Consider the following 13,767-nt stretch of genomic DNA (forward strand, 5'->3'; position numbering starts at 1 on the left):
CCTATGAGAAAAGGCCTAGAGCTGGGACTGTTCAGCCTGGAGAAAAGAAGGCTGAGGGAATCTTACCTATATGTGTAAGTACCTGAAGCAGGGGTGCAAAGTAAGATCGAGCCAGGCTGTTGAGGTGCCCAGCGACACGACCAGAGGCAGTGGACACAAAGTGAAAACACAGGAGGTTCTGTCTGAGTATCAGGAAATACATTGTTACTGTGACGATGACTGAGCACTGGAACAGGCTACCCAGAGAGGCTGTGGAATCTCCATCCTTGGAGATATTCAAAGGCCATCTGGACAGAAGGCCTAGGCAACTGACTAGGTAGCCCTGCTGTACCACCTGCTGGCTGGACCAGATGACCTCCAGAGGTCCCTTCCAACCTCAGCCCTTCAATGGTTCTATGATAGTGTGCCTCTACATTAATGACAAAACCTATCATTGAGGGTACTCCCATTTTTCTCACAGTTCAGATTTCTAATACCTTCCTCAGAAAAACAGTGGGGGAAGGAAATTCTGGGATAAAGTGTTTTGTTCTTCATGTAAAATGACATGGAAATTTTTTTACCAAAAAGTCAAATTTTTGAATAGTACTTATTTTTTTGTTTGCTATCTAGTATATTAGCTACTTCGTCAAAAAAGAAAAAAAATCAAACCACACCACAGTTGACGAGTGTGAATTGTGTTTCAAATACATTATCTCTGTAAGCACTGTCCAAAAGCAATAGTGTTTGTAGGGACACCCAGCAAACACAAAAATTATGCATAAAACAACAGGAAAGTTAAAAGGGCTTGATGACATAACCATCCAGCTGGGCCTGTTTTCTCCATAAAACATTATTTCCATCAGGTTCTTCCTATTAACAATTTTAGTGAATGCTTACCTGGAATACCAGTTTACAGAGAGGAATCCCCTCCTAATGAATGTTGCTTAGGAAGAGATGAAGGGAGTTCTAACTCAATAATTTTGAGGGAATTACAACTGATTTTCTTTAAGGACCACTTTCCTTACAAGCAGCAGCAATAGCTAGAAAGGCTAATGACAGAAAAAATTGCTAATTCTCATTATGGGGGATGCATATGCCAGCAGTAATAAAAGCAGTAAATTGAATCCTGAGATGTATTTTTAATAGACTGTCAAGCTTCACTTTTTAAAATACATTCAAAAATCTAAGGGAATAATTAAGATAAAATCTTGATCATTTAACTGACCTATATAACCTTTCAACTGGTACAAACTCTGCTCTGTTTAGCAAGTATGTTCTGAGGATTATGGTTAAATATTTGAAGCAGGCAAGCCAAGCAGATCCCTGTGAGAACACATTTAACTAGATCCTTCATTAAACGGATGCAATGTGTATGCATGTATAGAGAGAACAAGCCATGTTCTTAACAAATAAGGGAAAGATAGTAACATGAATATTCATGCAAGGCTGTTATTTTCCTTAAATGACCCTTAGATCTCTGTATTTCATAAAGGCTGAATTAATACAGCTTTCTGAAGTCATATGATAAGGATCAGCTGCCTTCTAAGGAGAAAACTTACTGTACCTTTAACAACTGGTCATAGAGTTGCTTAATGGTTTTTAGTCTCTGACTTTGAACTATTCTTGCCTGTTGAAAAACTTTTTGTTGCTGACGAAACATATTCTGAAGCAGAAGCAAAATAAAAAATAATCACATTAGTTAACAAAAAGTACTTGGACAGCAACACTAATGTCATTTATAAGAATCAGAAATTCTGCCTTCTCTGGAAATCTGGGTCACATAACATAGGTCTCTGCCTGGAGAGTTTTTCTTGTTAATTAAAGAAAGACTGAAGACTGGATTAAGCCCTAAGTCACCTGAGGTTCCTTCCAACCTGAGTTATCCCTGTGAGGATTGCTATCTGGCACCATTTTTGAGGGTATCCCAGGGAAATGTGCTGCCCAGGGAAAAGGAAAACTTGAAAATGCGATGGGAGTACAAATACAGTTACATTCCATTGTATAGCTCCTATCCCCTTTCAATGATAAATTCTCACACATTTATTATACACAAGCATATTTTTAGGCAACACACGCTAAAAGACAACTGATTTCCTTTACTCCTTTGTTCCCTGAACCCAAAGAATATTGACGTACAGAAACTGCACCCGTCTGTCTTCTCCATAAATGGTCTTGGCTTTTCTCAAGCCATACACTTCCTACAGCATGACTAATTGCCATTTATAAACTTGCAATAAATTTTATGAATGCACGAAAACTTAATTCAAGTCTGAGTCACCAAACTTGAATTAATTTTTTTAACCAAGGCAAACAATCATATGTTTGTTTAAACTACATAAAGTGTTTTTACATTTCTTGACTGTCTAAACAACAATATCCCTTCCTGGTGAAAATACTGTGAAACTCAAGCCATGCTGGAAACCCACCGCTAGTTTTTCTTCCTGCTCCTCTGCTTTCTGCACATCTACATCCCATTGCTGAAATAAAGTCAGGAACTGCTGGGAGAACTCGTTATTGAGCTTCTGCCTACAAACAGACACTAGCCATAAATATGACAAATGCTATGAAGAATTACAAAGAAAGCTGAGGTGCAACACACACATGGAGTAGAATAAAAGGAGCGGGCATACAGAAACAGGCTATTTTGACATCTGGCTATAACTGAATACTTCATGTTTTGAAAAACTGAACACACATACACAGACACACACTTTCTGAGTGAATGTGGATTATGTAACTATAAGGACAGAACACTCATATACAAAACTCAGTTTAAAAAAAAATTACAGCAACTTTTCTTCCTAACAGTGTCAGGTTTTCTGAGATTTACTGTGTTTATCCAACCGAGCTACAGATCTTGGCTTTAACACAAGAGGTTTATAATGAAGTTTATTAGCTCTTTCATTAGTTCATTATGCTCTAGTTTCTTTATGTAAACTTAAATTTTGTCAATGACAGTTTCTAATATATTTTAAAAGTTATACAAATATATATTTTCTATATATTATGTAAATATATATAATAAATACATATATAAAAAGACAATTATAAGTATTGCTGACTTTCAGGTTTTGGCTGTCTCATTTTTAAAGTTTGCTCTACCTGTAATATCAGATGTAGTAATTAAATATGCCTTCAGAGGTGAAAGGAATGTTAGTAGGGTGAAAATTATTTACAATTATTTACAATGTGAAAGTGAAAATTGTTTTCTTTCTTAACCAGGATGGTATGTTACTAACTAAACATTTTTCAGTTTTCAAGTAGAAACAAAAATTCCAACTGAAGTGGAAAAAATAAAAACATTGGTTTAAAAGACAAAAACAACATCAAAAGATCATATTCCACAAAGATACAAATAAAACCAGCCCTTTAGGATACCTTGCTCTCAAAATTCCAAGTCTTAAGTTTCTCCATTCAAAAGAGAAAGAACTATGCTAAAGTGTTACTGTCAATCTAACCAAGTGGACACAACTAGACACAGCAGAAACAGAGGACGTGGGCAGTTATTTAACTAGTAGATACACTACTTGCTACTTAACTGCAAGAAGATGGACTACCTAGCTATGCTGTGACACAAAAATGAAGTTGCTTTCATAGGTTTGAAAAACAAGGATAAATGCTACCTTTGCTCCTGCTGCGTTTTCCAAACCTGTTCAATCTTCTGGTTACTGGTTTTGAGTGAGGCTTTCGTATACATTTCCAATCTTTTCCTCTTAGCTAAGAGAGCCTTGTTAATGTCAGCTAAAAATCAAATAATATTTAGAAATTAAGCATACCAAGATACATTGTGCCTTTTATTGAAAATGCTGATGAGTTATACTTTGGAGAAGGAAACAAGCAGTGTTCTAATGGAGGGAAGCTAATGTGATCTGGGCTCCTGGCTGCTGTTTATAGAGTGTCCCTCAACCTGCTGTTGGCACTGGTGTGTGGGTGCAGCTTCCCTAAGCCCCCCATACACCCTACCCGACAGCTGGCCTCTGCAGTTCCAGCTGCTCATCCCAGCCCCACCAACTTCTCTAGCATCTGCTTCGAGTGCCATCTCTCTCGGGCCAGACCAAACAGGACCTACTGCGATGTGACCCAGCTTTAGCTTCTTTTATTCAAGGCAGGATGGTAGTAGGTAGGTAGTGAACTGAAACTGGCCAGCGGTTTGAACTCAGGGTAGCTGCAAGTGCTTCCATTACATACATATAAATCAGTTCCTTACACACTGTCATCAGGTGTTGCCCTACTGACTATTGTGGTCCAAGATGCACTTCTAACATATCCATACAATAAGCACACATACATGCTCGAAACACTGGAACCACTATCCAATTCACACTGCATTATCTTCAAACGTATTTGGACATATCACAGCCTGTGAAGTCTCCAGAGCTAGAGATACCTTGCAGAAGCCTGAGTACAGACATCTTGCTCATTTCTCTAGTGTCTAATAATGTTTTAGTCACATCATGAAAATCCTCATCAGATTAGCTGCATGACTGCAGTGTCAGTACAGACCTTCCAGACCTTCAAGGAATTTAGTTATGCTGACACTTTATAATTGATTTTTTTTCTAGAAAACACACATTTTTCAGAGTAATAGTCAAATTACTTAGACTTCAAAAATAAATAAAAAGTAGTATGTGATTACTGTCACTGTGAACACACATGTGTTCTGTGTCATGAATGAATGACAAACTTTTTCATACTTTGGAGAAACAGTACTTTTAAAAAGTTATTATAAGTTAGTATGTTTGTTTCACTTTACATTTGGAGATTTAACAAGTCACAGATTAAGGTTAATACAGCAATTTCTTTTCCTTCTCACTGTAGATTTCAGGAAACATTTCCCTCTAATTTGCAGAGGCATCTGCTCCTGCTAATGCCAAACCTATTTCTGAGCAGACAGCATCTCATCTCTGATCCATTCACTTTCCTTCCTTCCATCCTACTTTCGAGTCTTCAATAACAAGCAATTCTAGCTTTTTAACATTGAAATCCTCCTCCTATCTAGATTGTTAGATTGGTAATAGCATTCTAATATGTACCTTAACAGCAAAAAGTTTTAATTCATGGATTAAGGAAACCCTTTAACTCCTCTTCCACCTTAAGATTTACATGCAAGTAATGACTATGTACAGCATTTCCTTACACACACAATGAAAGCATTAATCAGCTATTGAGCATGTCATACTGCTATTAAGATGGTTTCCCTTCCTTCCACAGCTTTTTGATACTTTTGTTACTATGATATGTATTACACATTCTTTACAAGTGAAATGTTTTTTTCTCTAACCTGTGAACTATCAGCCGGAAATTTAGCTGTAAGTCAAGTCATCTGAGGATCTGATTATAACTGAACTAAATCCAGCTAGGTGACATGCATAAATCTCTTATCGTGAGACAACAGGCATTACTGATCCTCATTATTTAGCTTAACTAGAAACTTGTACTCCTCCTCCTGACTGCTGAAATTCTCTTTTCTACTGATGCCCTGTGCTCTAGACTTCTCAAGGTGTGGAGTAGACTACTCTCTAGCTCATTCTGTATCGCAACTCGCAACTACAATCTACTTTCAAAATTCCTTGTCTAAAATTAAATCTGTTTGTTCTATTTAGCTGCTCATACTAAGATTTACATGCCCCTAATTTGTCACTCAAATCTTGCGATCCCCAGTCTCTTCTATGTCATTGTAATAAAAAACTGAGTAAGAACACTTAACTCATATTGTCCCTTTTCTCTCCAATATAATCACTACCTCTTAACCTTCATCTTAAAATTGGACTTAATAACCAAAAGCACTCATGCATCTTCCCCTTTTTTCTTTGTGTTAGTATAGGTAATGACATCTCACTTTATATGCAGTTATTCCCTTCTCTTCTTTCCCTACTTGGATATAATTTTTTTTCTGACAACTGGCTTTTTTCAAAAATGTTGAAGAATGATACAAAGACTGGTCATTTTAGGTAAATCTTCAAAGTTATTTTATGGTAAGGAATTGCTGCCAAATCTGCAACTTAAACAGTTGGGGTTTTTTTGATTTATTAGAATGTAAACGTACTTACCTCCAAATCTTTCCAGCATATTCTGTACTTCACCCCTACAAAAAGTGTTTAAAAACTTTATTTGCCCATTTTCTGACTTTAGAATAAGACATGTTGTATATGCTTAAAACTCATTTTATTCACATGCTTATTGATTGTAAGCAGTGACAGAGCTGCTACTGTTCTACAAGATAAAAAGTGACACTGCTTTTCTGCTCCTGTGAGAGGTCTCTTTTTCACACTAATTTGCTTTTTAAAAGAAATTTTACTAGACTCTATTAACATACCCCCCAGTTAAAAGGCATTATTAGGCATTTAAAAAGTCTTGAGTGAGGGAGGACAGTAAATAAAATTGATCATTCCCTATACAAGAAGAAAACACAAAAGGTATTAGGAACATCAAATGAAAACAAGTCCAATAAGTTAGCATGACGGGTTCAGTAAGAAAAATCCAGGACAAATAAATAGCAGGGTGGTTTTTAAAACAACTTTATGATGAAAACATCACTGTGTAAGGCAGTGTTACAATAGTGGACATATCCAAAAGGGGACACAGTGAGTAAAGAAAATGTTTATCTTGTTTTATATCTTCTCTACAGGATATCACTTTTTCTTTTTTTTTTTTTTTTTTTGGGGGGGTGGGGGTGGGGCGGGGCAGGATAGAGGAAAAACCCTTATCTTGGACTCAACAGCTATAATCTTGCTAAAAACTATTTCAACATACACTTTTTAATTACATTTTCACTGTCCGTAAATACTGAATTTCATAAGATTTATCTGTAAAAATAATTTATTTTTCATGCAGTAATTGGATCGTTTAAAGTACTATTAATATCTTCAAGCAACAAACATCAGTGGGAAAAAAATGAAATTATCAACATTTTTCAATAAAACAAATCATCTTTTGAAAGAAGAATGTTAAGAACTCATACATGTCAATTTTTATGCATGTTCACAAGTATTTACAAAGAAACTATAGAATTACTTATTTTAAAGTGTTATATTTTCTTATTTAACATACAATTACTGCACCATCTGTCACCTGATTTTTGAATCAAATACTAAGAAAACGCAAACCTAAGCACAACAAGCATATTGAATAACCGAAATCGGTATCTATTTAAGGCTTGCTTATTTTGCTGGCGGGCATGAGGGACAGGAAATCCTAACCTTACCCAACGTCATCTGGAACCACACGAGTAGTCACCAAAGGTCTTTTCTTTACATGCTTGTCCATTACCGGTGTTTCACCTTAATACAAATTTCAAAAAGATTTACAGAAACATCTTATATTTTGTAGGGGTAATTTGAATTATTAGAAGTATAATTACTTTTCTGTAATGCCACTTCTCTGAACATGTCTCATGGGTCTCAGTTCCCTTCCATTAACACATGTAGCTCCTAAAACTTTGAATCTGGATTTGACAGATGGTGGTGAATTATTCTGCAAGGCTAGATTTCAGCTGGCACTGCTTTGAGTTCCTCTAGACTGTTCTCAACCAGTTTTAGTTTCTCTGCCCACTACTACGCCGTTATTCCCAACTTGCAATATACCAATCATCAGAAAGTTAAAAATAATCTAAAACTTGAAAAAGCCCAATTTGTAAGAATTTCATTTACTGTAAAGTACTGAAATTATGTACTCTGACACTTAACAAAGCACAGTCACAAATAGATGTTTATATTCTTTCAAAAAAAAAAATATCCCTGGCACTCTGATTTTCACTAACAGGGGGAAGGGGGAGAATTTTGTCTAAACAAATGAAGAAGGTGAGAAATTAAGAGAAACAAACCCAGATATAAGTGCTGAAAGACAAAAATCCACAAATGGAGTTACATCACACTTTACAAAAAACCTATCACGTGATGAATGATAACTTCATTTTTAAGCAGAAGTCCACTTTTTGATGACACTCCCTCAAAATCAAACAAGAACTCCCTGGTTGACTTTTCTGTTTTCCTCAGCTTTCTCTGCTTCTTCCTTTCTTTTCTTCAGTTCAGATCCTTCCTGAATTACTCATAATCCTGCTGGCATTAAGATTCCAACTACCCTACCTGACTCAGCACTCCATACAAGCAAGCAGAGCTTTTCTTTCGTTCTGTCCTGATCTCACAATGTTACATGCAACCAGGTGATAGAAGGATATGGAATTAAAATAAGGTATCAAAATCATGTAACAAAATCCTACTCTACTGAAGACTTCACCTATAATTTTAAGACATATTAGTGCACTACACAGAGCTATTCTATTGTGTTCTCTTACCAATCAAAATTACAGAACAGGAAGTTAGCTGTCACAAACATTTTGAACCATGCTTATTCAGACACTCGCTGACACAGAAGTGCCTTCACTTCTACTTGTAGTCAGAAATATTATAAACTTCATGTTTAAAATAAATAAATTAAAAAAATAATGACATAAGCACCTTCTCTAATATCTTCTTCCGATCCACTCAGCTCTTTTCTGTCCTCCTGAAAGTCATAGGCAGGTATGGCTTGACCCTCTTGGGCTGCTTTACTAGCTTTTCCTCCATGCTTTCTTCCCGATGGTGCCATAATGAGATTTTGTTCCTACTGACTGAAATGGTATGTTATATTTGTTACATAACCTTCCCCACAACACTTTGAAGATAAATACACTTTCATGCTTAAATGGACCTGTTATGGACAGCCCTGCAACAGTCTCCACCTGTAAGGATATTCAAGCAGTCAAACTGACTTAGTTTTGAGATAATCCACAGGATTACCCGTAAGGGGTGTTTTTAAGAACAGGGTAAAAAAAAAAAACAAACCCAGAGCTAGCAGGAACATACTTGACTCTGCTGAAAAACAAGGAAGTAAATTATGCACTTTCTTAAGGTCCCTGCTGGCTCATCTTCCGTGTTTATTATGTGTTTTGCCACATCCAGCACTGCATACTCAAAAAGATATGCCAATATTCTATTTTACAAAATACAGAAATGATAAACCATAAAGGACAATCTGATTCTACAAGCCATCCCACACAAGAAAGACAAACATGCAGACACACATGCCATTTTTAAAAATCCTGAACAACTTTCAGTTTCTGAATTATCTTTATTTATATGTTACGCCTCTGCATTCTGTAATGTAACTAAGGCAGCTTCTGTATTTGTAAGCATTTTGCAAATACACTGCCCTATGAAAAAAATATTAATTACTTTAGTAATAACTTTTATATATTGTTTTTTTGTAAATATTCAAGGAGTAAAATATCTGTTTAGAAGGAAAAGAGCACAGTTGTAATCATTAAATGCACGAGTGACAAAATAAAATCAGTTTTTCCTTAGCACTTTATCAACAATAGAAATAATATATAAATACAAAAAGAAATAGCAAGATGCTGAATCCTTGCTGAAGTATTTCTTCTCTCATTATCTTTGATAGCAAGAGGTATGAAGCATTTCAAGTTGTGTCACATAACATACACTTCAAAAAACCTTTCAAAAAATAACAGGATTACTTGGAAGATGGACAGAATACAGAAAAAGAAATGGGTTGCAAGTAGCCTGTTTTCCAAACTGAGCAAGACCTGACTCGGCAGTGAATAAACTTCTCATTCTAGATGCAGTTCAACATGGCTAGAAATATCAATAGGTTTTCCACAAACCAGGGCAAAGACAGATCTAAAAATTAGGTTCACACACTCAAATTGCGAACTCCAGTAAAGATCTTTTTCATTTCTTGGTCTGTGAAGTCTCCCGAGCATTAACACCTGCCTCACACACCTGAGTTTCCCATTTATTTTTTGAATTAGTTGTCCATAGCTATAAAAATATATATTTTTTAAATACATGTTACATGGATATATACATGATCACACTAAGCTACTAAATAAGGAACACTGCTTCTTAATATCCATCTTTTTCTGAGGTTGATGCATCTCTATATAATGAGGGGGTTTAGACCTCTTGAAAACAAAACCACTATCTCTTTAAATTACTAACTGGAAAATCAGAAGTTCTTACATTAAAATTGCTTTTAAATGAAATAAAAATCTTCAAGGTTCATTCTGCTTTTCAATTACTGTGTCTGTTGAAAACATGATGTAAGGCAAGTACTAGTACAGCATCTGGCTGTGCATCTCTTGACTGTGCTGCCAAAGCACTGCAACTTTAAACTGCAAGCACATTTTATCTCAGATGCAGGCACTTTTCTTTGTACTGAAACTCAGTACACAAAGCACAACTTCCCAGTCCCTCCATACACTGCAAAACAATCTTGCAACCTCGCAACCCCATACAGCCTTCATCCATACTGTTTAGCTACCTGCTTTAGCTGATTCACGTATCGCCAGTCCACAGTTGTGTAGTTAAGGATGATTTTTGAGAGAAACTCACCTCCTTTTTTCACCCTGCCCAAAAAGATATGAAATAAACCGGTATTTGTGTTAATTTCCTGCGTGGGGCTTTTCACCAGGGGACCCACCTGTTTCTACCTCTGAGAGCATGGGAGACTTGGGCCCACCCCACCCCCAGAACACGTTTCGGGGGGGAAGCCACTGGGGTGCCAAAAGCTAAAGGGGCGTCACAGTGTCCTAACCCCCTGTTCCTTTACTCTCAACCCCCACATCTTTCACCCCCCTGCCGCGCGATGGCCTCGTTCTCCACTCTCGCCGCCTCACCCGGAGGGCCCCCAGCAGCGGCAGGGAGGCAGGCCGCCTCACGCCCTCCCGACCCCCTCACCGCCACACACGACTGCTCCGGCGGCAGGCGCGGAGGACAGGGCGCGCTCTCGCCTCCAACCCGCCCACGCCCGAGGAAAAAGGCGGGAAACCCGGCGCGGCGCACGCCAAGTAACGCGCCCCACGCCACCCTCAGGAGGCGTTTGACTCGATTGAATGTCACCGACCTTTAACCTCCTTTTATTCTTTTTTATAGAAATGGCTTTAACTGTTCATTCAGACAACAAGAAGTTTGCAAAATATGTTGTTCTTGTGTATGTAGGGCAGGATGCAATGCCAAGGAAGGATTTTTCCGTAAGTCAACACAAACAGGCAGTCTTTCTCCAGTCAGGTTAACTTTTACAAACTACATGGTTTAGGTTTTGGATTTTTCTGCTGTTCCCACAGGATTTTCTGTCCTCAGCCACTTAACATATTCCAATCTTTACTTACGAACACCAAATACAAAAACCTAAATTAAAAAAAAAAACAACAACCTACTGCTATTTCCATTTACACTGTTCTCATTAACCTCAACCATTTGAGAAATTTTATTTAGTATTTCCTTCACTACATTCAAGTTTTCACTGGGTTGGGCTGGGGTGGAGTTAGCTTTCCCCACAGCAGCCCATGCTGTGCATCCCCCCTGCTGCTGGCAATGGCTGAATGGGCGCAGCACTGCTCAGAGCAGGGCTGGCACAGCATCGAGCCCTTCCTCACCCCCCCCAGCCAGCAGTGCAGGGACACTGCTGGGGCAGCTGACCTGAACTGACTGAGGAAGTGCTCCATACCATACGTCAGGCTCTGCAATAAAAGCTGTGAGTTTGGTCTTCACAGACTGCCTGGGGATTAGCCTCCTTTGGGGAGATACAGTATCTTAGTATCCCCCTTTGCATCACTTTGGTTTGTGTTTCTTCCTAGCCTATCACTTATTAAACTGTTAAAACTTATTAAAAGTTTTTCTCACTTTCACCTTTCCATTTCTCTCCTTCATCCCACCAGCAGGAAGGAGGACCTGCATGGCTGGGTGCTTAGTTGCAACTACAATACTGTTCATGTCTTACCCTGCTTCGCTTGCTTGCCTCTTTTCCAGGTACCACGCACACAGATTTTATTACTGATTTTCAATGAATGCTTCTCAGTAAGTTTATGCTACATCTCTTGTGCTCTTACTGCTGTAGTAAAACAAAACTGCATCAATCTACCATCAAAACTTTTTGCTTAAACAAAAAGGAATTATAGTGACAGCTGAGCTACCTATGCCATCTATTGATTTACATATTACTTCAGCAGAAAAACTGCCTTAAAATTTCAACCAAGTTTTCCAACCATTTTAATTAGAATGCCAAATACCATTTACAAAAAACAACACAGATGCTAGTCAAACTTGAATCTACCCAATAACAGTTAGAAGTGTAAGAACCTCTACCCAATAACAGTTAGAAGTGTAAGAACCTATCAAAGCTTTCCTGTATTTCTTGAAATGTCTCATCTTCTGCTAGTCCAAAGTACTGTAGATTTAAACTACTTATATATTATGCTGAAACATGGAATATAAATATTGCTAGCATGAAATATAACCTTAATAATTGAAAGCGCCTGCATTTTTACAATGCCTAAAAGTTTGGTTCTACTTTGAGAATTCATTCATGCTTCAAATTACTATGAAATTATTACTGTTGGAAGATTAAGAATTTATAAAAAAATGGGTTTTGGTGTACTTTAAAACAGAAACAGACGAAACTTATCACATTTTAGTTAATTTCAAAGCAAACCAAGTATCTTACAATAACATATGCACATACATTTTGTACATCATCTGATTACAAAAATTAATGCTTTTTTGAATACTGATAATACAATTAACTGAAGATACATCACCAAAAATTTCTGCCTGAAAAGATTCAGTATCCTTTCCCACATAAAACCATACTAATTCTGATGTCTCAAAATACAAGGCCAAACCCTGTTAAATTTAAAAACACCAAAGCTTCATATGTCGGTACAAATGTTGTTTTCTGAAAGGAAACACTGCTCCTATACATTGCTACATTAAAATTCTTTGTTACCCATTCATAGAGAGAGGCACTTTTGCTTTTGTATTTACAATGCTTGTAAAATACTATACCTTGATCATTTTCATGTGATTACAACCCTCTCTTTGTAATCAAACCAAAAAATAACACCATTATATTCTTTGGAATATAATACATCATAGATAAAGAATCTTTCAAATAACCATCAGTAATTCTGTTACTGTGTATTTTTTTTTATTAGCATACATTTCTTCCAGATCTCAATTAAGTACTACAGATAGGGGATGAATTGTCACTGTGCTTTAAAGAATGTCAACATCAATAAACGTATATTAAACCTAAATGACAAGTTACATAATTCTCAATTTTTCCATAGGGCTAAAAAAAAGCAGCAACGACAGAAATTTGCAAAATGTTTTGGAATGCAAGATCAAGGACCTGTTAATCTGATCCCAAACTACTTTGCCTTCCAACATATTCTCTAGTTGGCAACATCCACTGCAATAAATGCAGTTACATTTCTTTAGGTAACCCTTTTTATAAAAAAGGATAATGTGGCCATGAACTAACAGTTGTAACGTAAGATCTATTAAAAACTGCCTATGTACAGGTTTCCTGCAGTTATTTTTGTTGTTTTGCATTGTCACAGCTCCAGCAGCTTACATATCATGAAGAGTACTGCAGAGTACTGTAACTCTAGATGCACGATTTTTTTTCTTCATATCAATGTAGTTAAATGTCAAACCATAAAAGACACTTATGAGAGATTTTAAATGCTTATCACATCTTGAGGTAGACTGATCTCCAAAATAAAGCTCTTCTACACTTTGATTCGTTCATGACCAACTTCCTTTTGGATCCTTCTCCTTGGAAAAATCTTTCGTTTAAGTGCAATTAGCTGAGAAGAGAAAAAAAATTACAATATTTAGTTCTCTACTGGGCTAGAGGTGCACAGGTGATCAAGCTTTCATCCTAGAAATCATGAAATCGGTACCATCCATAGTAATTAAGTGAATAGTGTCTTTTTTTTTCCCACTG

General features: G+C 36.9%; 2 protein-coding genes across 2 annotated transcripts in view; both read right to left on the reverse strand.

The window, feature by feature from the left end:
• SYCP3 (synaptonemal complex protein 3) overlaps positions 1-11,882 on the reverse strand; it is a 14,992-nt gene extending 3,110 nt beyond the window's left edge. The window contains exons 1-7 of the mRNA XM_040596822.1: positions 10,300-11,882; positions 8,436-8,583; positions 7,184-7,259; positions 6,030-6,064; positions 3,603-3,720; positions 2,406-2,505; positions 1,544-1,642 (exon numbers count right to left, since the gene is read on the reverse strand). Coding sequence (XP_040452756.1) covers positions 1,544-1,642; positions 2,406-2,505; positions 3,603-3,720; positions 6,030-6,064; positions 7,184-7,259; positions 8,436-8,565 — 558 coding nt within the window. The 5' untranslated portion in view covers positions 8,566-8,583; positions 10,300-11,882. The remainder of the gene's footprint in view (positions 1-1,543; positions 1,643-2,405; positions 2,506-3,602; positions 3,721-6,029; positions 6,065-7,183; positions 7,260-8,435; positions 8,584-10,299) is intronic.
• Positions 11,883-12,009: 127 nt separating this feature from the next.
• Positions 12,010-13,767, reverse strand: part of GNPTAB (N-acetylglucosamine-1-phosphate transferase subunits alpha and beta) — a 45,850-nt gene continuing 44,092 nt past the window's right edge. The window contains exons 21-22 of the mRNA XM_040596819.1: positions 12,149-13,627; positions 12,010-12,116 (exon numbers count right to left, since the gene is read on the reverse strand). Coding sequence (XP_040452753.1) covers positions 13,550-13,627 — 78 coding nt within the window. The 3' untranslated portion in view covers positions 12,010-12,116; positions 12,149-13,549. The remainder of the gene's footprint in view (positions 12,117-12,148; positions 13,628-13,767) is intronic.

This window comes from Falco naumanni, chromosome 5, assembly GCF_017639655.2.
Source record: "Falco naumanni isolate bFalNau1 chromosome 5, bFalNau1.pat, whole genome shotgun sequence".
Classification (NCBI taxonomy): domain Eukaryota; kingdom Metazoa; phylum Chordata; class Aves; order Falconiformes; family Falconidae; genus Falco; species Falco naumanni.